The sequence below is a fragment of the Lycorma delicatula genome, chromosome 4 (assembly GCF_047948215.1).
Source record: "Lycorma delicatula isolate Av1 chromosome 4, ASM4794821v1, whole genome shotgun sequence".
Classification (NCBI taxonomy): domain Eukaryota; kingdom Metazoa; phylum Arthropoda; class Insecta; order Hemiptera; family Fulgoridae; genus Lycorma; species Lycorma delicatula.
In genome coordinates, this window is record NC_134458.1 from 97362996 (window position 1) to 97388352 (window position 25357).

Genomic DNA, 25357 nt, shown 5'->3' on the forward strand with positions numbered 1-25357 from the left:
TCTTTCATGTGTTTTACCGTAATAATAAAGGATATGTGTACTGTACCCTAGAGATATGCATGCTGGATATGTATACTGTATACTAAATTATAAAAATGATTAATGGCGTCGTACAAAATTATAAATTTCAGTATTTATGAACACCGGTTAAAGTAATATTTTTCTTTTTTATCCCTCCGAGTCACATAATAAAACTTAGTCGTATGTATAAATCAATGTTCACTTTAACCTCAGGAAATGTTTGATTGATCTAATGATTTTTTACCGCTGCTTTTATTGAACTTTGAGGAAAACTGTAACCGCAAATTTATCTATACAGCTTCATAATTGTACGTGTCGAATGTTAAATATATTTAAGTCTGTTAGTATCATTATTATTCCTAATAGTAGCTCCAGCTTCTATTATACAATGTCTCAATTGTTCCTGTGTGCCGGTACAAGCAGAATAGACTAACGACTTTGTCCAACTCCAAAGGAAAAAGTCCGCTGCCGTGAGATCGGGAGGTTGAGGTGGCCATTTTACTGGTCTGTTTAAACCAATCCATTGCTTACTAAATGTGTTATTTAAATGATTTATCACATCGCGACGGTAGTGAGCCATTATTGAAAATCCACATTTGCATTGGTATTTGCAAGTGGAATATCTTCAAAGAGTTCCATCAAATTTGTTTGCAAAAAATGCAAGTACTGCTCTTGATTGAGTTTTGGTGGTAATAAAAAAGGGCCTATGAAATTATCGCCTAGAATACCACACCAGACGTTAAACGAAAAAGTACGTTAGAAATGACTTATAACAGTCTCTTAGATTTTTCTTTTGCTCAAGTATGTTTCGATAATTTACAATGCCATTTCTTGTAAGACAGGATTCATCAGTAATTAGAGTATTACTTAGGAAATTGAGATGACGTTCACATTTTCTAATTTACCATCGACAGAATTTTATCCGTTTATCAAAATCATGTGGTAATAACTCTTGTATACCTGTTGTATGGAATGGGTATAACTGTTGCTCCTGTAATGTTCGCCACACACTTGATTGCGAAACATGAAAGCAATGTGACAACCTTCTGGTGCTTGAGGCGTGGGAAATAATTGTACTGCGTACAATATTGCTTCTTCAGCGTTGATATTTCTCACAACACAACCAGCATTGAATCGTTTTGATTTAAGCATACCTGTATCTCAAATTCGCCTCTCTAAAGCCTTAAATGCTTTACGATCTGGTACTCTTCAATCTGGATAATTTTCAGGGTATTCACGTACAGCAGCAAATCCATTTTTATTTACTTTACCATTATTAACAAAATGACCATCAACTCTCCAAAGGAAAAGAAGTTTGGCTATCACCCAAACCCGGTCAGTGAATGACTGACCGACTTGCTAACGAACCGTTTTCTGAACTCTGTTTATTTTTTTTCTTATTCTTGTCTATAGAATCATCTCCCAAGAGATTACCACACAATTTGGAATCACCTGTATTATTTTAAATGCAACTTATTATGATATTAAAATAATATATTCCTTAGATCTTTTCTCAAAAGTATGTTTTATGATGCACAGAGTCTGAGTAAATATTGATGATGTGTGTAAATATGTTTGTATTAAAACAAATAAATTTTCTTTTATCAATGAAATAATTTTTTCATATTGTTTTCTTAAATATGTTAACCTTTTAAACTGTTTAAGCATTTTTTTTTTTAAAAAGCTAAATTTTTTGTTTTTAGTCCGGAGATTCACTTTGATGTGTAAATAAGTTTGATGAACTAGTGAATAAATAATTAGTCTTTTCAATATTAATTATAATTAGTATTGCTTATATGTATAACAACTATTTTGTAATTTTTTTATGAATAGTATTTTTTATAGTACTATCCAAAAGAAAACAATCCAGTTATTTTTTAATTGTTATTTAACTGTTTTAATTGACTAATTTTCTAGTTAGTTATAAATACTGAGTTTTTCCAATTTAAAAAAAAAAAATAATTATTACTCCAGGAATTCTAAACTAAGTAAATTGAAATTTTGAGCACATTGAGAAAATATTCTGGCAGATTTAAAAATATTTTTGTACATTATTTACTCAACTGATGAGATTTTAACATATTTATCATTTAAATAAAATCATGTTTGATTGTATGGATTAATGTTTGTTAAAAGAATGTTTTTAATGTTATTAACATATGTAAATATTATAAATAAATAAATATATATAAATATATTTTTTTTATTATTTATTTGCATAATAATATAAATTGTATAAGTTGTATCATGTACCACAAGGTGAAAAAAAAATAATAAAAAAAAATATATATATTGCTTCTTATTTTATTTTGCCCCCTTAAAGAACATTTGGTGTATCCACCCCTACCATCATTCATATTAATTTCTAACTGTATATACTTAAGCTAATTTATGGTTAATTCTCCTAAAATTTTGTAGACAGCAATTGATTACAATGAATGTACCTCCTCTATGAAATTTACCTGTCACAATCACACTTCTATCAATTCTGTTTTCTACCTACAACATATGTGAGTGAAGTGATCATTGTTGAGCGACAAATCACTGAATGAATATTCAGCAATTTTGACTTTATGTGAACCTTGGACTTTCTAATGTAAAATTTTTCATTCGTTTTCACTTTAGTTTATTCAACTCGCATTTCTTCTACTCACTCTCATCTGTGAACAGATCATTCAAAGACTTCACAGTTATATCGTTAGCACTGAATGACATACTTTTTTGTCTTTTTACTTTACATAAAATGTTAACTAATGCATTTTGTCAGCTTTCGTAAGCTGTATATTAATAATGATAATTATAAAAATATGAAAAAGTGAATGTTAATTATATGAATCCTTAAAAAGTGTTTATATTTTAATAAAGTACAAAATCATTGAGTCATGAATAAATGAGTCTCGTATGTACCCATAATGTAACAAGATTCAGTTAGTAAAAGTATTTACTTGTGTTGAATGAGATATGTATCACATGAATTTCATATTTATTTGTTGACACATTATTCCTTTATAATGTGTTGAGATTGGATTCCTTAAAAATCAAAATAGCAAAATTACAATATGGAGTACGGCGTGCAGTTAATAAATCTTTCATAACTCGTTAAAGTTAATCTAAAGAGTTACATTAAAAGATATTATTAATTATAGCAAGCAGTTAATGATATCGGAGTAACTTGCTAAATTTGACTGAAAATGCATTTTTATATGAATATAATAACATAATATGACATTCAGTGAATATAATATCACATTAAATTCAGTTTTAATCTGTTGTGTAAGATAAATAAGCTGTAAAGACTTACGAAATACAGATAGACTAAGATGATCTGTACAATGACAACATTCATATTATATTGAGTAAACAGGATGTTTAGGTTGTAAAAGTACAATGGTTTAATTTATTCCTACATTATGTCTCGAATGATTATAAATTTGAATCAATATCTATGGTAACAATGATTTGTAGTATCAATTACATTTAAAAAAATATGCTTATTTGTTATCGATGATGCTAATACACTTTATAACATGACAATGTTGGCTTGTACTAGTTACAGATAGCATAAGCATTCGATTATGTTTTATTATTTTAAATCATTATTATAACATTTCATTCTATGTTACTGTATGTATAATGTAACACTAACTTAGTACAGTAACATGATGACGTTTATTTTAATTTTGTTAGAATCAGATTGATTTTTATTTAATAATAAAGGTAAACTTGTTCAAGAAACAAGAATGTACACATTCATCAACATATCATATTTATATACATATAAATACACACAAATGCACAGCATATATTCACTTATTTGTTTGCATCATCACTGTTAGTAAACATTTTAAAAATATTTTCTTTTCAAATTTCAATAAAGATAAAACTATTTCTTTTTCTAAATACATTCTTTTAATTGTCTATGTTAAGTTACTGTAAACATAATTTCTTTTATAAACTCTGAGCTTTTTTTAACTTTGAATTTTATTGTGGTTTACCACAATAAACCTAACTGGAAAATTTCAGAATAGCGTTGATATTTTCTGTCAGATCTTCCTTTCATTTCACACAATCTGTAAAATTTATTTCTTTTTCAAAATATTTAAAAAAAAATTGTATTTATTTTAAATTTAACAAATTTCTTGTAAAGATTTAGGATAGCAGTGCATATTGTTTGGAGAGGAAAAAGTGTGTGAAACTATTTAATCATATTTATTTCCCTTGTTCTTAATTAAAATTTCTTTATTACATTGTGTTGTTGATTCAGAGGCCTCTCTTGATAATCTAATATGGTGTGAATGATTGCTATCTTTGTATGTGTAAAACAATTTTACTGAAAATACTGGATGAAATAAAAATTCCGGTTATTAACATCAAAAGTATTATGTTATTTATTTATATTTTTTACATTGACACTATAGTAATGGCCATAATCATATGATCACATGAGGCACATGGTTGTACTAATAACTGGAATAAATGACAACAGCATGCATTGAACTACATCATGTATGGAATAATATTGACACCTAAAATATTATTCATAGGAGTAAATATTCTTAAGAAATTTACATGTTGCTTTTCAACTGGAATGAGATATACTGATATTGGAAAACAAGTTTTCATTTTTTTTAGCTTCAACAAGTAAGTGAGAAAATATTTCTTCTTACTTATAACTTACTACCAAAGGGAACATCTCTGCTAAGTTTCAAGTTTCCAGCACACCTTTTCAATCACTTTTTTAATTTATCCTCTTCAGGTTGTTAATCAAATTAGTTTTATCTTACTTTTTCTAAAGATCTCTGTTGAGAATAACTATGCCAAATTTCAGAAAAATAAGTGATAATTGATTAAGCAAGTGTTTTCCCATTTATATTTAAATACATTTTGTACAGAATATATATAGTGTGTGGGTATATATATATATATATATATATATATATATATATATATATATATATATAGTTAAAATTTAAAGTACAGAGGAATTAAAGGTTATAAAAATATTAATTTAAATGAATTTGTGTGTGTATTTTTTTAACTTTTCAAACATTATCTGGCATTCTAATTCATAAATATAATTAGTTATTAAAGTTTTTTATTTAATTGGTATTAGACATCAGGTTTGGTAAAAAAAAGAAAAGAACACTTATCTGATTTTTCAGAAGTGCTTTTGTGAACTTGTCATAATCTTCAGCATAAACCAATATTTAAAAAAAAAAGATTAAAAAGATTATGTATTATTATTATTTTAGTATTAGCCATATCATTTATGTTGGTTTACTGAATAAAATTTCCTCTCCTAGTCATGACTTCTGCAGGATTTGGCTATATTATATATATATATATATATAGATCCAATATTTTCCCTTGACCTTTTGGAAGATGGTGTAAATGTACAAAGGGGGAGGTGGGTAAGGTGAATGCAGAGTCATGCTTGTTCACTGGTAGCAGGAGAGATGGGAACAGTTGATGAAAGGCAGATGGATATACAAACTCATCACTGACTTTCAGAGATGGCTCTACTGAAAACACAGGGAAATGGGATATGAGTGATCTAGTTCCTTACTGCTTGGTGGTGTTTCAAGACATGTATATCTATGCATGTAGTCACTGAGACCCTCCGCAGAATGTGATTATTGTGGGGAGGAGAATACTGTAGAACACATGGTGTTTATGTGAGATCAGTTCCTGCAGGATAGGCTAGCATGCTGGAGAGAATTTGACTTGCTTACCGCAGAGAACATCATTGGGTCTATGCTGCAGGCTGAACAGGTGTGGTATGTGGTATCCACCATGTTGGTTAAGATCATCCAAATAAAGGTGATGGAAGATGCCCAGGGGTGAATAATGCCCTCTGATTCTCCTTTGGAGATGTGTCTGGTCCCAAGGTTGAAATAAAAAACTGCAGGACTCTGATGAGTTTGAGGTATTGGACTAGCAACATGGATATGAATGGAGACAAGATACTTGGGGTGCTGTGATAGTACTATAAGGTGGTCCAGAATCCTATTTTGTAGAGGGGGAGGGGTTTTAAGGGAGAGTCCCCTACTAGGATGTGGGTTCAAGTCGAGATCACATTTTGCCTATAAAAGATTTCCTCTCCTTTGAATAAAAAAAATTATTAACCTTACATTGTTGATATATCCTTACAATCACTTCTATTTTATCAGTTTTTTCAGTGATTTGAATTTATTATTGTGGGTATAATTAAACTGTTAAAAGAAGTAAAACAACAGTCAGTTTTATTCAGTGTTTATGTTAAAGAGTGATTTTCTGAAATGTGTATGGTAATAATAATAGTGTTTTTGTTATACAAGTTGTTAGGCTTTACAAGTAATGGTATTTTATTTGCAAGTAGAACGGCCAAATTAAGGATAAGGGAGGATTAAGGATAAGGAGAGGGGGAGGGGTTTTAAGGGAGAGTCCCCTACTAGGATGTGGGTTCAAGTCGAGATCACATTTTGCCTATAAAAGATTTCCTCTCCTTTGAATAAAAAAAATTATTAACCTTACATTGTTGATATATCCTTACAATCACTTCTATTTTATCAGTTTTTTCAGTGATTTGAATTTATTATTGTGGGTATAATTAAACTGTTAAAAGAAGTAAAACAACAGTCAGTTTTATTCAGTGTTTATGTTAAAGAGTGATTTTCTGTTAACAGCACGTGCTAAAAAAATTCAAATTAAGAAAAGAAATAGTTGTTCCCCGTACGTAGAATAACTAATCCTTCCTCCTTATATCTAATGCGCTGTGTAATTGCCTCATTTGTCCCCTCTTTATTCATACCATTATTTTTATCCAGACCTACAATATGATATAAATATCTCTCTTTTAAAACTTAAAGTTTTAGATTATTTCCTACATTATTATTTTTTAATTGGCTTGATTACACTTACTTGTAGTGAAATACCTTTAACAATCAATTAGCTGATTAAAATCTTATGTTATGAAATTCTTTCATCCTTTATTTTTTTTTGTTGATTTAGTATTTACTATATTATTTGTGGTATGGAAGAATTTCCATTGAGCATGATAAGGAATCTCGCACAGTTATTTGATTTTTTTTGGCATGTACATGTCATTTCAATCAATAACAGTGCCAGTGAATCAAATTTCTAGTGATTACATATTCAGAATATTAATTTATTTGGCATATGTGTTCACATTGAAGTCAATCTCAAGTTTCTGTTGTGAATAATAAAATATTAAATAAGACTTGTAAAATTATTTGTATATTTTGAAATAAGTTTTATGGTACCCATTACAATAGGTAGCTTTCTTATGAAATCTACCTAAAAATCTAGGCTTTGATACCGACAGAAGATTTGTCTCTTGCTGAAGGAACATGCATAAATATTACACAGGTAATATTTCAATTAGGAAAAATTTATTAAGATGAGAAAAATAAGTTTCTGCTTTACAATGGTAACAAATTTCCTTCTGTATAAATCAATTATGATATTAATATGAAATTATGTTAGTTGCTATGAAATTTGTTACGGAAAGAATAAATTATTAAAAAAAAAAAAATTGAAATGTGTATGGTAATAATAATAGTGTTTTTGTTATACAAGTTGTTAGGCTTTACAAGTAATGGTATTTTATTTGCAAGTAGAACGGCCAAATTAAGGATAAACATGTGTAGTAAAAGAGCATATAGTTAAATAAAAATAAGAAATCTTACAAAAGTTTTGTAAAAAATGGAATCTATAAAAGACTTTATAAGAGCCATGACATAAGACAGAAATTTCCAGACATGATGGAAAAAATAAAGAAGAAATTTTCATAGGTCCACAAAAACTTGAACTGCCAAAGATTAAATGTTTAATTGTAAATTTGGTGATATAGAACTTACTGCTTGGATGTTACTTAAAGACACATGCATCAAGTTTCTGGGTGTCAATAAATCCCAAAATATCAGGATGCCATGGAAAATCCTTATTAGGTCACTCAGAGTTATGGAATGCAATATGTCCTGTAAAATGGCTTTCCTGCATTTATATTTTGGCTTTTTCTTTGCAACCTTTTAACAATAAGTGATGATTCTGGTGAAAGTTTCTGTCAGTGAAGGAAAACTGTTGTAAAAATAAATTGAGTGCTAACGTTTTACCACTAGATCTAAAATCAGTGTGAAAATTCTACTGCAGATAAAAATTTGTTGAACAATCATTATTTTGTTTAACAATGGTTTTTAACTTAAATTTTTATTTAGTATTTAAAATATTGATTTATCTGAAAAACATTCAGATATGGTATTATCTGAATAATAAAAATTAATATATAATATTTGTTAACATAAATATTTAAAAAAATAAACAGAACTTAAGCTTAGCAAAAATGCATTATGGTTTCTCTAAGTAAAATCATCTCAATCTAGTTGATATATCTAGTTCTAACTGATCTGTGCCCTGATGGATAGATTATCCTTTTTTACAGATAATCCTTGTCCTTAACCTTGATCCCTCATTTTCTTCTGTTATCAGTTCGGTGAGTATAGGTTTGACCCCCATGCTGAAGAAGCCACGACCGAAAAAGTCTATGTGTTCTTGGAATCTGATTGGAGGTTGCCTGTGAAAAACTCAGACCTTTTTTCTTTTCTGGTAGCTGCTCGGTAAGCCTTTTGGGTAAAGAGCCTGTCCTCCAAATTCCTAAAAAATAAAACCTCTGTTGTTAGTTTGTTAACGGTTAAAGATTCTATCATTCAAAGCAATCTATTAACCAGCCCTGAACATTATATTTATATTTTTGTATTTCTTTTTATCATAACAGATGATACATGTTTGTATTCTTTTTGTTTCTTAGTTAAGTTTGTATGAAATTTATTCACGTTCAGTAATTTTACTGTAAAAGATTTTTTATTTTACATGAATATGCTCATTAACAACTTTATTGTTTTGTAATTTATTCTTACTGGGTTTGATTAGTGATAAAAATTACAGTTTTTAACTAGTTTTGTTAATAAAATTTCTTATGTTTGATATTGGTTACAATTTTTTTTTACGTATCATAAATATTTTTACAATTATAACAAGAATATAACTTGAACAATTCCCAGTATTGGGACATTTGCTTTTGCTTTTCAGGGTTGTTTGTTCAATTAAAACATTAATTTATTTTTTAATCTTTTAATATTGCATAGTATTGGATTTTTTTAATGTTATAAATTGCTGTTGGCCGAGTTTACTAAAGCTATTTTTTACAGTTATGGCACTGGAAAGCTCTCTTTTATAGGTATCTAGTTTCTTTGCTAGTATCATGATTGATCTGATCTAGATTTCTCAATTGTGATTTTGAAACTTGTTAATTCTACTTTATTACTGATTGTAACAGATGATATTCGGTTTTATTAACAGATGAATTTCTTATTTTTATAATTTTATAATTTAGTTGGAATTGTTTCTTTAGTCTTCGTAAAACAAGAAGTTATTTTTACATGTTTTAAATGTCCTAGGATAGCCATTTGGCCTTAGTTTTAAAAAAATCAGTCACAGTTTTGGTGTACATGTTTCTGAAATAATTTTTTTTTTAATACGGTTTTCCAGAATTTTATTTTTTCTTCTGTCATGTGGTCAAAATATATTTGAAAATTTAGTCACATGCCAAATGCCATTTTTATATTATAATGTTCTGAAAATCTCTTCTTTGATGATTTTATCTGTTATCATAAAATTTAGTAATGTTATTGATTGTACTGTCATGATACCTATATTTAATATGCGACTTTTTTGTATGTTTACATTCAGTTATTTTTTATTAATGTTATGCAGATTTGCTTTTGTTAATATTTTCATTATATTCAAATTTTTTTCTGTATAATTTGTATTTAAAATAACAGTAAGTCATGGTATTTCTGGTATACTATTTACCTTTTTTATCTTCATTATTGTTATGGTAAATAACTGTTCTATGAATCATATTATTATGTAGGATGGTTTGATGTATGAATGATATTATTATTACCGTTAAGCTACCTATATCTAAATTATAAGTTATATGTTACCTATCTAAATATATAAATATTTGTAAATTACAGCTGCTTCTGTCAATGGTTATACTGAAATAATTGTTCTGGATTTCAGTGGTGCCTTTTCTGAAGTGCGGTTGGCTGAAAGTAAGGAACATGCTGGTCAGATGTTTGCTGTTAAAATAATTGACAAGAAAGCATTAAAAGGCAAAGAAGATTCCTTAGAAAATGAAATAAAGGTTCTTAGAAGGTAAAAATTCTGTAACATTTATTTTTTTAATATAATAATGTAATATTGATGTAATGCAATGTATTATTATTATTAATATTATTATTATTATCATTATCATCATCGTCATCTTTATTATTATTAGTATTATTATTATTATTATTATTATTATTATAGATATGGTAATAATGTGATGCTGCTTATATTTTAAATTGTATATATGTTATTTAGCTTGTTATTTTCTGTTTGGAGTGAATTATTAGTTTTGGTCTGGGTAATTGTTAGAAATATAATAGGTAATGTTGTGTACAACATTTCTTTTCTTCTGTAATTTCTGTGAATGTATTTCTGTAAGTGTGTCTACACCAGCTAACAAAATCATCTCTTTATGTCATTAAATGTTTGTTATATTTGTAGTTCTAACTATGTGTTAATATATTTGTGTATGTGTGAGTGTGTGTGTGTTGTGCCTGTAATTTATAAATATATGAATTTGGTAAAAAAAGAAGCTATTGTTCATCCAAAATAGATATTTTAATATTTTTTTTAAATTTATTTAAGTATAGTGTATGTCTAGTGTGTTGAATTATTACTCACTTTAAGTACAAATAAGTTAAAATTATTGTCTTTATAAATATAAATATGTAAATCACATAAATGATGGCTAACAGAACAGACCTTACAGCCTAATTCTAGTGAAAAGGTGACAGTGGTTATAATTATAACTTCATTATTATCATTACCATATTCATCTCATAGTATAAATGCTTAGAAATATTTCCTTGTATTTGGGTGATTGCTAGGCTCTTGATCTTGGCCATGACTACTTGTTTCAAATATGTCATTTAAAGAAAATACTAGAGTAGTCCCAAGGTCATAGTCAACTGTACTTGAGTTAAGTCTCTAGAAGTGGTATATTCCTTCAGTTTATTATACTCCTAAAGTAAAATTTTTTAAATATTTTTATTATACTTCTTTTATTTTATTTATATTTCTTTATACTATTCAAATTAGTTTTGAAAATATTTTGTTTGTATTTTCATACCTTTGATCTGTTGAGCCAGTTTATTAGACCTCTATCTGTATTGTGTTACAAATCATAAATCATGTTTACAATTGTACACACTAGAATAAAAAAAAAAAAAACAATTACAAATAAGCTATAATTTGATTTATCAGGTATTAATTGGATTTATTTTTTAAATAGAGCTTCATCTGTAATAGAAAAACAGAGGTGTCTTCATCATCTGAAGTGATTTTTTCCATATGAAACCTGTTTCTCATTGGATGGTCCATCAGAAAACTGACATTCAGTCTGTCTTATCATTTGCACCTATCGTATAAGATATGTGATTAATTACCTGTATTCAATTCGATCTGTACCTAACAGATAAGGGGTTGACTAAATTTTGAATTTGGAAAAACACTACCAGTACAGTGTTTTGGAAATAGTGACCGCAATATTAACTCGGTCACTAGCACTTGAAAAGCAAATTTTCTAGGTTAAATTTCTTGTTAGTCTGATCTCCAAACTTTTTCAATCAAACCCTTTTTTAAAGCAAATATTATTACATTATCTCTCTTCCATAGAGGTAGTAAAAGATTGACCGATTGATATGTATAGTATTTCTGAACAGATATTCTGTTCGGCTTAGCCAAATCAGAGTCAATAAATAGTTGTGTTCTTTGTTCATGTAGTGAGATTGCCTGTAGCTTGTTACATTCCAAAATTGCCAGGTGAGAATGGGTTGATAATTAGAACTAGCAATGGAATAGTGGTTAACAGATAGTATCGAGAAGCTGGGTGTTAAAATGATAATTGATCTGGCTTGGCCTTTAATTGTCAACGTTCCACATGAAAAGACAAGCAGTTACTGTTTGTGCTGTCCTGATACACACAGTCAGAAACGAGCCAAAAACTGATAACTAATCTAATGTTTCTTATAATAAATATTTAAAATTGTATCAAGTAATAAATTTGTAAGTTTACTTTGGGAGTTTATACATAGTATGTTTGATGTTTGTGAAGTTTTCTCAAAATGCTCATATATATTTATATATCAAATTTACAATTTTTTTTTTTAAATTGGTCATCGATTCAACATGAAAAATATTTTGTCTGAAAAGCTGAATTTACTTTACAGAAATTTGAAGATCAACTATATATTATTTATTTAGTTATGATTTATATTGATTAAAACTATCAGCATGTTTCAATAAAAAAATTCTTCAATTTTAAATAGCCCTGTTGTAAACAGTAACCTAAAGTTTATTAGAACCTGCTTTGGGAATCATCACTCTAATGTAACATGTTGGTTATATACTAAATAAAGTAGAAATAGTTAACGTAAATTGTGTGAGATGCTTTTCTTTTCTGATTAGATGCACACTATGACTCGAACAATACATTTAGTCACTTTGTTAAATCTGTTCTAGCAAGTTTCTGGGAATGTATTTGTCGGAGCAGTGTAGAAGTCAATAACTTGTCATATGGAAAGTTGACAGATTAAGACCTAGCTATAAAAATAAAATTTTAGTGCTATCAATACCTCAGTTCAGCCACCTAGTCAGCATTTATTGTTGGGTTCTAACTAATGAGATATCTTGGCTTAGGATGTAAGAAAATTACACATATAATTGTTTCATTAGTTAGGGATACAGTTTATCTTATGATTATCTAATTATAAATAAAGCCGCAACAGAAAACTTATTTGCTGGTATTGTTGCTCATTGTTTGTACATGGTACGTATAATGTAATGCTAAATTTTAAATGAAAACATTAAAGATGAAGTTGTAAAAACTCTGAAACTAGTTGCAGATTAATTGTATTGAAGATGAATGAGATATTAAGATAATTATTTTAAATTTCAAAATCTGTAAGTTGATAGCTTTTGCTTACATCTACCGTCACACGGATACTTACACTGTGTTTGCATACTTGTTTTACTATTATGGAAGTTTTTTTTTTTAATTTAACTATGATTATAATTAGTAATATTTTCAGTATTTTTCAAATGTAGCCTTCATTACTATTTAACCTGAATTTTGCAGTTAGTTTTACTTACTGAATAAGATTTTACATAAATTTTACATATTTTTCCACATTGTTAAGTGGCATTATTTGATAAAATTATTATTTTTTGAATATGTAATTCCAGTGAGCTGTAGTCATTTAATCAGATTGTTGCAAACCAGTCAGTCAGTTGTTATGTTTCACTTCTAACACGCAGTTAAAAAAAAAAATTGTTTTATGTCTTAATGCGATTAAATCCGGTACTTTATGGTCACGTTAAAAGAGTGAAAGGTACTGATTTTGCATCGCAAGGTTAATAGTTATCGATATCAATCGCTCAGTGAGTTCAAGGAATTAGTTGTAATTATCATCTATATTTATACTTTCTAATTATTTTCTAATGATTGTATCTCTCTTATTTTTTACCGCAGAATGATTATCTTATTCAAATCATATCGAACGTATAACAGTCACATGTTATAAAGTCTATGTTTTAACATAATAACTGTTAATACTTATTAATATGTGTGACTTTCAGAATTAATTTCTAACTATAAATTTGCATTTTAAATGGAACCAGTTAATTAACTGAATCAGTTATGTGAAAATCTATTACATTTTCAGGAGCATTGTCCTCTAAATCTTGTGTTTAAAAATGATTGGTAAAACGTTGAAGAATTTATTGTCATTTAGAAATTAAAAAAGTAAATAGAATATAATTATAATGAATATAATAATAAAAATAATATGTAAAAATAAATGACAGAATGGTATCATCTTCTTCTTTCACTTAGGCGGTCCTGGGTTCAAATCCAGTTAGGTTTGCCATTTTTCATATATTTCAAACTTTTCACACCACATCCTACACACAAGTTTTGAGTGTATCGGTGAATTAGTTATAAACAAGAAAGAATCTGTTGTAATACTAGTTAGTAATCTAAATGTTGTAGTAATATAAAATGAAAATCAAATAATTAATTAAGGACATTAATACAGTATAAAAATCAAATTAAGAGAATTATTACCCAGAATAAGCTACTAATGTCTTATATTTGCTTTAATTATTCCTCTATATATTCTATTATATTCCTCTATTTTTTTTAAAGATATATTCATACAGAAAATACATTACAGATATAAATATTATGTTAATAACATAATTATACGCTGCAATAAATATTTTTTCTCACCTTGAAAGTAACCTTCTTTATTCTACCAAGTACTATGATTTTCCAGTTATACCAAAAATGTAATGGTAGAGGACTTGTGTTTTATAACAGTATAAAAAAAAATCTGCCTTTTTTAAACTTTGCACTACTATAAATTTATATTATTCATTGATATTACTAAGTAACATAACATATATTATTCATTACTCTTTGTACTTGTTTGTTATATAAATGACAATTTAGTATACTGCATACTCAAGATAATGAATATATTCATTTAACTTTATACTTGCGAATGCTAAATCAACAATATGGGACATATTTTGATCAGAATTACCTTTAAAGCTTAAAATAACCCTAACTATTTGTGTTAATTCCTTTGTGCAATCTGCTATTCATACAATGCTTTAAGGATTTTTACCTGAAAATGATTTTTTATTAAAAATTTATTGTTGAATTTTATATACGAGTGCAGTTTGTATGATATTGTTATTATTTTTTCACTTCAGAATTAATATGCTTAATTCCAGTTTGAAAAAAATATATTAGAATTTAGAAAATATTCAATAAATAAAAAGAAGTAAAAAAAAATCTTACTATGTCTGCATAATAATGTGAGTGCAAATTTATAGAGGTAACATTGTGGTAATATTTTGGGTATTATATACATTAAAGGTGTCAAAATGTGTACAGTTCCATTAAAACTTATTAATATGGATGCATATGTTAAATTTCAATACTTTGAAGCAGATGGTAATTTGACATTTTACTGGTATAATGACAACTATATAAATGTTCAGCAACTCATTTAATATTTATTTTTATAATGACTGTGGAACATCTTATAAAGTACATAATACAGAAACATTTTCTTAGAAATATAGGAATATACCTTGACCTACATTGTAATCCAAACTTTGATATGGTTAGCTTTATTATAACAGGCCGTTATTGCATTATATGGATTTTATTTTATTTCAGTATTAGCTAAATTGAAGTCAGCAGTTACAGTGAGATTTTTTATGAATATCAAAAGTACTAGTACGATGTATATATACAGCATCTTGGAAGTAGGAGTAATGTTCAACCCACGTTTAATAAAACACTTCCTGTAGTTCACCAAAAATAAAGAACTCTGGGTGCAAATTTCACAATATGTTATCGGCATTTATAGTGGCTAATGTCCATAACAGTTGATGGCACTTAAAAAATAAATGTATATAGCAACAGAGCAGTAGCATCTGTGCCTTTCATTTGGGTGGTTTACGATTCCAATTCCTTCAAGCTTGGCGGTTTGTACAGGCCTTGAAGTAAATCTTTTGTCCTTATCGTAAAAAATATATTAAACACAATGAATTTAACCAGGTGTCAGATTATATTGTTGAGTAAATAAATATATATATATGTACATCTTTTTTAATTTTACTTCAGTTTCTGAAGAAAAATGAGAAAAAGGATATTAAGTACATTACTAATGACAGACCGTCAGCAATTTTATCCTATTGTAGAATTTTTATTAAAATTTGCTTGATATCTTTTTGCCGTAATTTTGAAATTCATGATATTCACTCATTTATTGAAATATGATAGCATATTGACTTTGGGTAATTCATTTCTTGGTTCTTTTGTAATAAATTAGTAACCATTGATTTCTCTGGTGGAATAGTAGCATCTCTGCTTTTAATCTTCTTAGTCCTGGGTTCAAATCCCAGGTAGGGTTGGCAGTTTTCACATGTTACAGAAATTCATCCCCCATCAGCTGTTGTTGCTGCAGGTGGCTAGCATGTAGTTGCTTAAAAAAATAACTAACTGTCGGAATTAGCTTTTAAAAAGTTACATTAGTTTTTTGACATTTAAGATTTGTCATTTTAATATTTTTTGTAATTTCAGTTTGGGGAGTGATTTGTACCTTAGATTGCCTCTCTTCCTATTTATTCTATGGGTAAAGTTTTAATCTTGTTTTTCAGATAATTTGAATTGTAAGTCAGAAAACATACTGACTTAACTAAATGTGTGTAATACTATGAAAATCATGAAACATTTTCACGTCATTTAAATAAAAACCAACTCTTAGATAATTTCATTAATAACAAAATAACTCTTAAATGTATTGCTTTTTTTGGGGTATCTTTACTTAAAAAGATACCTATCTTTAGTTACCTTTAATAGCTATCTATCTGAAGCTACCTTTGGTTAAGAGGAATGTATTATAATTCTTGGCATCAACAGAAATGAAGTTTTTTTTTGAAAAATTATCAATTTATAAAAAAAGTTAGATGTGAGAGGTGATTTGGAATCTCTATTAGGTTACTTTTTAGTGAATACAGTGTATGACCAGTCTTGTAATAGTTCTTTTTGATTGATTTTGATAAGTTTTTTTAAAATTATAACTTAACATTGTACTTACAAAAAGCTGCTTTTGGCGTATACTTCTAAAATAGTAGCTCTTAACATAATCCACTTTTAACTGAAAAAGTGATTTTATTTTCAATATTATAAAAAATGCACAGCTATTAAAGATATGTAAAGAGTTATTACAAATAAATAAAACTAAGTTTATTAAAATTTGATAAAAAATTGTATTGGCCTTTTTCGAGAAAATCAGTTTTGAACTTTAGTGTTTTTATGAAAAATGAAAAAAATTATTTAGTCTTTATTGATTGTGAAAACTGCCTATTTGATAACAAAATATGAATAACATTGAGTGCTCTATATAATATAACATAAAATATTTTGCAAATCACATTAACTTGTGAGAAATCCAACTTTAAAAGTACACAAAATACTCTTTGTTTTTCGGTTGCAAAAGCATACCTTTTTGTATTCAGCTTAGATTACATGTACTGTAAATAGGTGTCCATTGCTTAATTTTTCTTTTTTTGTTGTATACTAATTATAATTAATAAGATTCCTTTTGCTAGTAAATAAATTCTATTTTTTTTTTTTCTGTTTATAATTATGTAACATAATTGTCTGTGATAAAAGACTTTGTGTTGAAGTAGTAACTAGCAACTGATTATTTTAAATGACTGAATTGGTGTAAGAGAACATTGATCTGTAAAATATGGAATTTAGCCTAAAACACTCAGCAATTGACTCTTTGAACTCCTTGTGGTTATCATTACTATTATCTTGTGGTAAGCCTGATACTGAGGTTCTGCTCATATAATATCTAGTAATACTCATTAACACATTCAAATTTTTAATATTTACCCATTTTTAACTTTCTCAGTACATTGTTTATGTTTAAATTTATTATATTAATTTAACAATTCTGATATCTAAATGGCTTCTTGGACAGATTGTTTAAGGATAGAGGTGTAAGTTGGGGTTAGATGCTGCAGACCAAGTTCCTAGTTGATTAATTGTCAGTACATGATACAGGTAAATCACATCTGCTTTATTGTTAGCACTGGCAAGGATCAAACCACCCTTTTGGCTGACAACTTATATACATAGTTGGATAAACAAACCTTTCTATCTATTGGATAGTGATTATTTTTTCTTGAAAAAATTAATAAAATACATTAAATAAATAAATACATTAGTGTGTACTTGTACATTACATTTAGCATTTATAAATATGTTCTGCTAATTCTTTTCATTTTACAAAAAAAAAATTTGTAGGCATAGAATCCTTCAAAAATGTTGCCACTGGTATATAATCTGATGTTTACTTGGTCTTATATAATTCTATTTCAAGCAGTTAAGATTGCCAAGTCCATTTATTTTGATGATGTAATTAGATGTTTTTTTTTAATGCCCTGGTTAAATGTATAGCTAATGTTCACATAAATATAAATATGGTATATGAGTAAATATATTCTCATACATTGGTATGAGCTTTTACTTAATTTTCTTTCAACTGATCTTAATCGATATCTTCATTAATTGCAGTGGATTTGTTCTAATTATGAACTGAACTATTTTGTTGTTATATAAACATTTTTTTAAACTCTGATTTAGAATATAATTCCTTTCTTTGAAAAAAGTGCATGGATTAATTATTATTTAACTAAGCCTTATTTTGTTATACCTCATTTTTTTCTGTGATGTTTAATTTAGTTATACATGTATACACAGCAATAAGTTTGGGTTATATGCTTTCACATTTTAATTTGATTTTTACTTAATTTTTCAAATTAACATAGACACACGTAGACTGGTTATATTCGATTATAGACTGATATAACCTCAGTCTTAAACCTCTGATCAGATTTAGCTCTAATTCAGTGCGCGATAAGTAGTCTGTTTATTATAAAATTATTCAACATATTTGTATGCGGAGTTTTTCATTGAATTGTATTCTCTGTGATGTAGATATATTCTTTTCACATCATGGGTTATTCTATAAATTCAGTTATTAAATTTGAAATTATAGCTTGCATGTTACTGGTAAGACTGTAATTTTGCTATCCTGAGATTAAAGATGTTTAAAACCAGTTTAAACATAAAAATGATGCATACTTTCTTCAACAATATATGTTACGATAAGGACATCTCAATTTCCCCCCCCCCCTTCGAGGGGAAGAAAACCCTCCTTGTAGCTGGTCTGGTCGCTACACCACCCCCTCCATTCTGAGCCATGAGTGGCTTTAGCAGAGGAGTTACGATAAGGACAGAAGTAATGGGTGAGATTTTTGCTTGAAGGACACAACAGCAGTATTAATTGCAAGGTAATTCATGTGGAGAGGGTTCCTTCATTAGCCTGTTAAAAATTATTATAAATACAAACTGACCATTTAAAGTTACACCATTTAATGTCACTGGTGTAACTTTAAATTAAAATATCTGATACAAGCTTGGATCAGTGTGCAGTTCTTCTCACAAACAACCAACCTCTATGCTTATTGGCTCAGTGAAATAATCTTATTACAAGTACATTGTTTTACCAATATTTAATTAAAGATTGTTAGTACACGATTGAATTTATAATTAATAATCATTTAGGAACCCATATCATACAATAAAAATGTAGATATGAGAGAGAATCAAAATTTGACAATCAGAACTTGTTAATGCCATCAGGACTTGCTGAAACATAAAATATCAGGTTGTACTTTTCATTTAACTCTTTCTATATTTTTTTTGTTAATCAGAGAAGTTAACTGTCACCTAGGTTATGTGTCAAACTATTTTCAACTTGAGCTTTTCTTTTTTAGAGCTAATATTTTATCAGGAGTCTTTCAAGGCTTCTGATAAAGGTAATCATAAGTGAGAGCTAATAAATTAATAATCAAATATTTATTTCCAAACAAGGGTACAATTCACAGAAGTATTGGGATCTCATATGCTGCATGTACAATCTTAACCTTTATCTCAATATTACTTGAGATAGGCAGTTAATTTATTTTTTCTTTCAGCCTTAAAAAATAACAAATTCTTAATGTATGTTTCTAATATAAAAAGTGTGTTTGGTAAGAAAAGCTAATCTTATTATGGAGCTGTTTGAAGATCAACTGTAAATTGCTAACTTAATTACAATTTGTACAATTATTCAGTTTATCAAAATATTTAAGTTAAGTTATTGAATCTCAAATAGCTTTATGTGAATGCGGCTACAACCACCATGTTGTCCAGTGCTCCCTTAAGTCTTCTAGTGTCTTTAAGGGGATGATATTAAATGCAGTTTTTAAAATTTTTTTCTTTATTCCCTTACTCTTAACTATCATGAGCAGTATTAAAAATGATAATTAATCATTATTTTTTACTGACAGTACAAGTTTTATCTTCTCAAGATTAGAGGTTTTAATTTTGATATACTAATATCACAAATCAGTGTAGTACTGTTGTGTTTTGTTATTTTAATGTTATAATGATATTTATGCATTACTTAAAGAGGATGATTTGATTTTTAAAGTATTAGATTTACAGACAAATTTAAAAAAAAAATGATGGTATAAATAATATTTATTACCTTTACATAAATATATTTTTGTATTTTATTCTTAATTGTATTTTACTTCGCTTAAATTATTAGTAGAAATTAGTTGTTAAATTATTACAATATAAAAACAGTTACAATCTTATTAAAAAAAAAATTATAAAAATAGAAATAAATTATATAATAACCATAATTTTAAACTTGCATGTATAAATATTATTTCACTTGTGATATATAAGACAAAGGGTTGTAAATGAGAATGCCTTTTTGGGAATCATGGCTGAAGTTATCAGAAAAAAACTATGGTAACAAACGTGCGCGTGCGCACACCCACATGTGTACACACATACACACGCACAACAAATACTTTTGTAGGCAAGATTTGTAGAATATTTTGTAATCTATAACAGTAATTGTCAGTGATCATATGACTGTATTAAAGAAATTGAATTTATATAACGAAAAAAAATATAATCCAGATTGAAACTGATGAAAATATTAACTTTTATAATTACATTTGTGCTTAACAAAAACAGTCATATTCAGACCTTATTTGTTGTAATCCTTCAAATAACATTTTAACCATTCATAAAAAGTAAAATCATGCAGTCAAGTAACATCAACATATATTTGATTAATAGAACTAATAATCTGACAAGAAGTGATCAAAGAATTACAACAAATTAAATGTACAGTGAATGAAAATGGTTATAACAAAAGACTTTGTAGATTTATATATATATATATATATATATATATATATATATACATACATTATAACTTTTTGAAAATTCAAATAATTCATATTGATCACTGTACTATTTAAATAAAAAAAAAAAAAAAAAAATTAACCACCAAACAGTAATAGAAAAACCTAAAAAAACTAACACAAATAGTTGACTTTCACAGGATCCTGCCTCTTGTGTCAGTTGGTACACAATTCTATAATTACGTCAAACAAACAACAACAAAAATAAATAAAAACTTAAAATTTTAAAAGACATAAATGCTAAAGTGGTTTTTAGTGTATATGTTTTCTAAATTTTTAAGTTTTTATTTATTTTTTGCTATTTGTTGATGTAATTATAGAATTGTATGCAAACTGATGATGTGGGATCCTACAAAAGTAAACTATTTTTATTAGTTTTTTTAAAAGTTTTTCTGTTACTTTGTTGGATGGTTAAGTTGTTGTTTTTTGAATATATATATGGTATTAAATAAACAGTAATACCAAAAAATTATCATAATGTTTTTAATCAAAATAATAGTAAGAAATAATAAAATATTAATTATTTTCTAAATAATGAAGTTAATAAAGAATTACTTATAAAATATTTGAACTTTTTTCAAAATGACATTTTGAAGCTTATTAGCAGCACCTATTTAAAGGGGAATTAGCAGTAGCACTATTGCTAATGGCCTTATAACAGTGCTACTAGTAACTAAATTGGAGATGGTGCTGATAAGTAGCTGTGAAAGGTCCTTTCAAAGAAAGTTTTCCAGTATTTTAAAAGTGAAGTGTTTCATTTGTAATAATTTTAAGTGTTATCACGTTTTGTCATGCTGTTTCATTAAAATTAATAAATTTGTAAACGTGCATGATAAAAAATAGCGTAAAACCAAATAATATTTAAAGAGTATAATCAATATTTATGGTTTATTCCTTTTTTATATTGATTATTGTTGTGTACTAATTGTTGTAACTGTAATGTTGTTGCAACTCGACACGAGTCACAATTCGCTCATGAAAATGACAACCATTATCAAGGAAATAAGCATCATAAGCTTGCTAGGAAAAATGGTTTTCTATTGTCTTTGTTACTGAGCTGAATTACAGTTGCTTGTACTGTAAAATGCCAAGCCCACCAAAATGTGGGTGATATTCAACTCTACTAGGTCACATCTTCACTCTTACACCATAGGGACTAGTCCATCCCAGGGACTGGCTGTATAATTAACATCATTATTTTGAGAAAAATCAACTGACTAGTACCTTTGAACCTCAGGGCTTTTTATATGTCACAGTCATAACAAATACTGGGACAGATATTGTAAAGTAATATACCCTTTTCTGTTATAAAACTATGTTTTATGTGGGCTCCTTTGATTCAGTAAGGGACACATTGGATGCTATTATTGCATTAATAATTAGTGTTCTTTATGGTGGATGGTAGTATTTCAGCTTATTACCTGTAAGATCTAGTGTTTGAAACTTGTCTGCCTTGGCATTTTTCATACACTAAGAAATTTCGCACCTTCCCCACATACAGGAAAAAATCAACAAACGTTTTTTTTTTAACTTTTTAATTTAAGATTTATTTATTTATTTTTTCGTTAAATGTATTTGATGTTAATTAGATTTGTTGATCTAATTTTTATCATATGCCATTGTGATAGGAAATACATTCGCCTTAGATTTTTTGTCAGTTTATATCCTCAGTCAGTTAAAAATTATAATTACTTGCAATTAGAAATTCACATTGTGGTCATCAATATTTTAATAGTTAATATGTTTCTTCATGAGAGGTTAAATTAGATATTTTGTAGTTAAGCTATTATGCTAATCTAATTTTTAATAAATACTCTCTTTATGGTTTAATATAGTACTTATAAAATTTAATGTATATTAGATCAAAATGGAATTGTTTCTTAAAATGGGAATTTCATTGCAAAAGGAAAAAATTCCATAATAGAAATTTATGTAGACTTTTTAAAAAAAATTATTTGTATTTATTTATTAAACTATTGTAATAATATCTATTTATACATCATGACAACACTACCACTTCTTTACTGATTGTAAATCAGTATTACAAATATTTTTTTCAGAATATTCTGCTAATATGCATTATAATAATTATACAAAGCAAAAAAAAATTATATATAATTAAATAGAGTTCCACTGAGTCCAGCCTTCTGCATGGAAAGATATGAGTGGGAGAGGTTAAATGCTATTTTTTAATAATTGTAAGGTTGAGTATAGTTTTTAATTTAATGTCTCCAATTAAATTATTATTCATGGAATTCATTGAAAGTGATTGAGCTGTACCTTGATCCCACCATAAGTCATTATAAATTCATTGAGTATTCATTTTATGATTCATTTTTTTTAATCAGAGAAGAAGTTTGCCACTGAAATTTTATGATTGTAACTTTTATCAGCTATTTATTATAATAATTAGTGATTACATACAGTTTTTTTGTACTTTATGAATATGTTGATTGTGTTAAGAGTGATGGCTTGCAGTCATCACCAGTATCTGATTCATGCAATGGTAATGATTTTCCCTCAGGTTCAGTGAGTCTGCCAAGAAGAGTGGACTATCGAGTAACGAGGATGGGTCTGAAGAGCCAAAATGGTGAGTTGATGGTGTGTTTTCTGAGGTGCAGGGTATCGCATGACTAGCAGCCGCTGGCCGGTCATCATGTTCATGCCCGTATCATGGTTTTTCTTCTCTACTAGCATTCAAAACATGCCCCACCCATTTGCCCTTTCGGTATGACAGCCTCATCATGACAGAGAAATGTTTTGCTGCATCAAGCTAAAAACTGTTTTGATTCTGGTGATGGAGTCCTGTCAAGTGTGTATGTGTGTGAGTGGTGTTATGCAGTATTTCCAGCCGACTGAATTAATTTACCAGTTATTTTATATTATATTCTTAAAAAAAATAAAATAACAGAGCTTTATAATATGAGATAGTAATATGCGTGTATTTACCTATAATTTTCAGAGTTATAAATTTTATCAAGAAGAATCCACCATTATAATTTTTTCAAATATGAAGGAGGTATCTCATTTTTCCTAATTCAGATATTTAATATTATGCCTTCTTATTGTTAAAAAAAATATATTTCTTAATTAAATGTGCCATTATACTAACTCGTGTATAATTTGTATAAATTGTTGGTTTGTTAGCTTGCAGCGTTGTAGTGTACAATTGAGTTTTATTATTTTCTTTGTTTATGCTTCATAGAAAAATATTATTACGTTGAATGGAATTACTAAGTGCTGAAACACCATTATTTATGAATATTAAACATACACTGACCCCTACAATATATTTACAGTATTACTTTATAGTTCATAGCATGTCTGTATTTACACATCAGTACTAATATATATTTTATGTTAATTAGTCTTTCTTCTTTTGACAGGTGTTTAACCATTTGTTCCCTGTTATTTGTAAATTTGTTGTGTTGTATGAAGTATGTCTGTTCATGTGAAACTATTTTGAAAGTCATTGGAGAAAATAGTTCTGAAGTAAATTTTATTTTTATTTCTATGAATTCATTTAATCATACCTGTGAAGGTCCCATTTCTGTATAAGTCACTGATCATATGATAATTTTATAAATGCCATCATATTTTCTTCTTGATTGACTTTTACTAATTTTTTTATTTTGGTTTTAAAAACTGGTGCTGCTGGTATTGCTTGCATATGGATTGTGTTTGGGCATTAAATTATGTAAATATCTGATGGAATAAGATTTACTGTTACAGTTTTCAACTGTTGTATTGTTCACTATACATGGTTTACTGTAAAAGGCTGATGATTCAAATGAAGGCTCTTTGTTACTTTTGATAGTGGGAACTGCATTTTAATGTTTTTTTTTTTTTTTTTAATGGTAAACTAAAATTTTAGTCTTGGTGCGTTATATCATTTTAGACTACCTCAGTGCATGTGCATTAGAGTCTGGAACAAGCAATGCTAGTACATTTATATATTATGTAAATGGTGTTAGAATATGGCATAATTTCTAGACCTCATTTTAAATAATGCCTCCTCATATTATGTTAGTAATTTAGTAATTACTATGATAAATATTTTTTTTTTTTTTTTTTTTTTTTTTTTTTTTTTTTTTTTTTTTTTTTTTTTTTAGTTGACTATAAAACTGGAGAGTTGTTGGTTGATTAAAAAAAGAAATCAGAATCTACTTAACAAAAAGTAGAACTTTTTTAATGAAATTTGAGAAATCAGATGTACATGAAGAAAATGTTTATAAAGAATTAATTTTTTAAAGTAATGGTTAAAGGTGATGATGTTTCTAAATTTATTTCTTAAGGTATTCTA

General features: G+C 27.6%; 1 protein-coding gene across 3 annotated transcripts in view; it reads left to right on the plus strand.

The window, feature by feature from the left end:
* Positions 1 to 25357, plus strand: part of CaMKI (Calcium/calmodulin-dependent protein kinase I) — a 195578-nt gene that overhangs the window by 95809 nt on the left and 74412 nt on the right. For 2 of the 3 annotated variants that reach the window (XM_075363726.1, XM_075363729.1), the window contains exons 2-3: positions 10105 to 10239; positions 23579 to 23644. In XM_075363726.1, the coding sequence (XP_075219841.1) occupies positions 10105 to 10239; positions 23579 to 23644 (201 nt within the window). The remainder of the gene's footprint in view (positions 1 to 10104; positions 10240 to 23578; positions 23645 to 25357) is intronic. The other variant, XM_075363727.1, reaches the window with a different exon arrangement.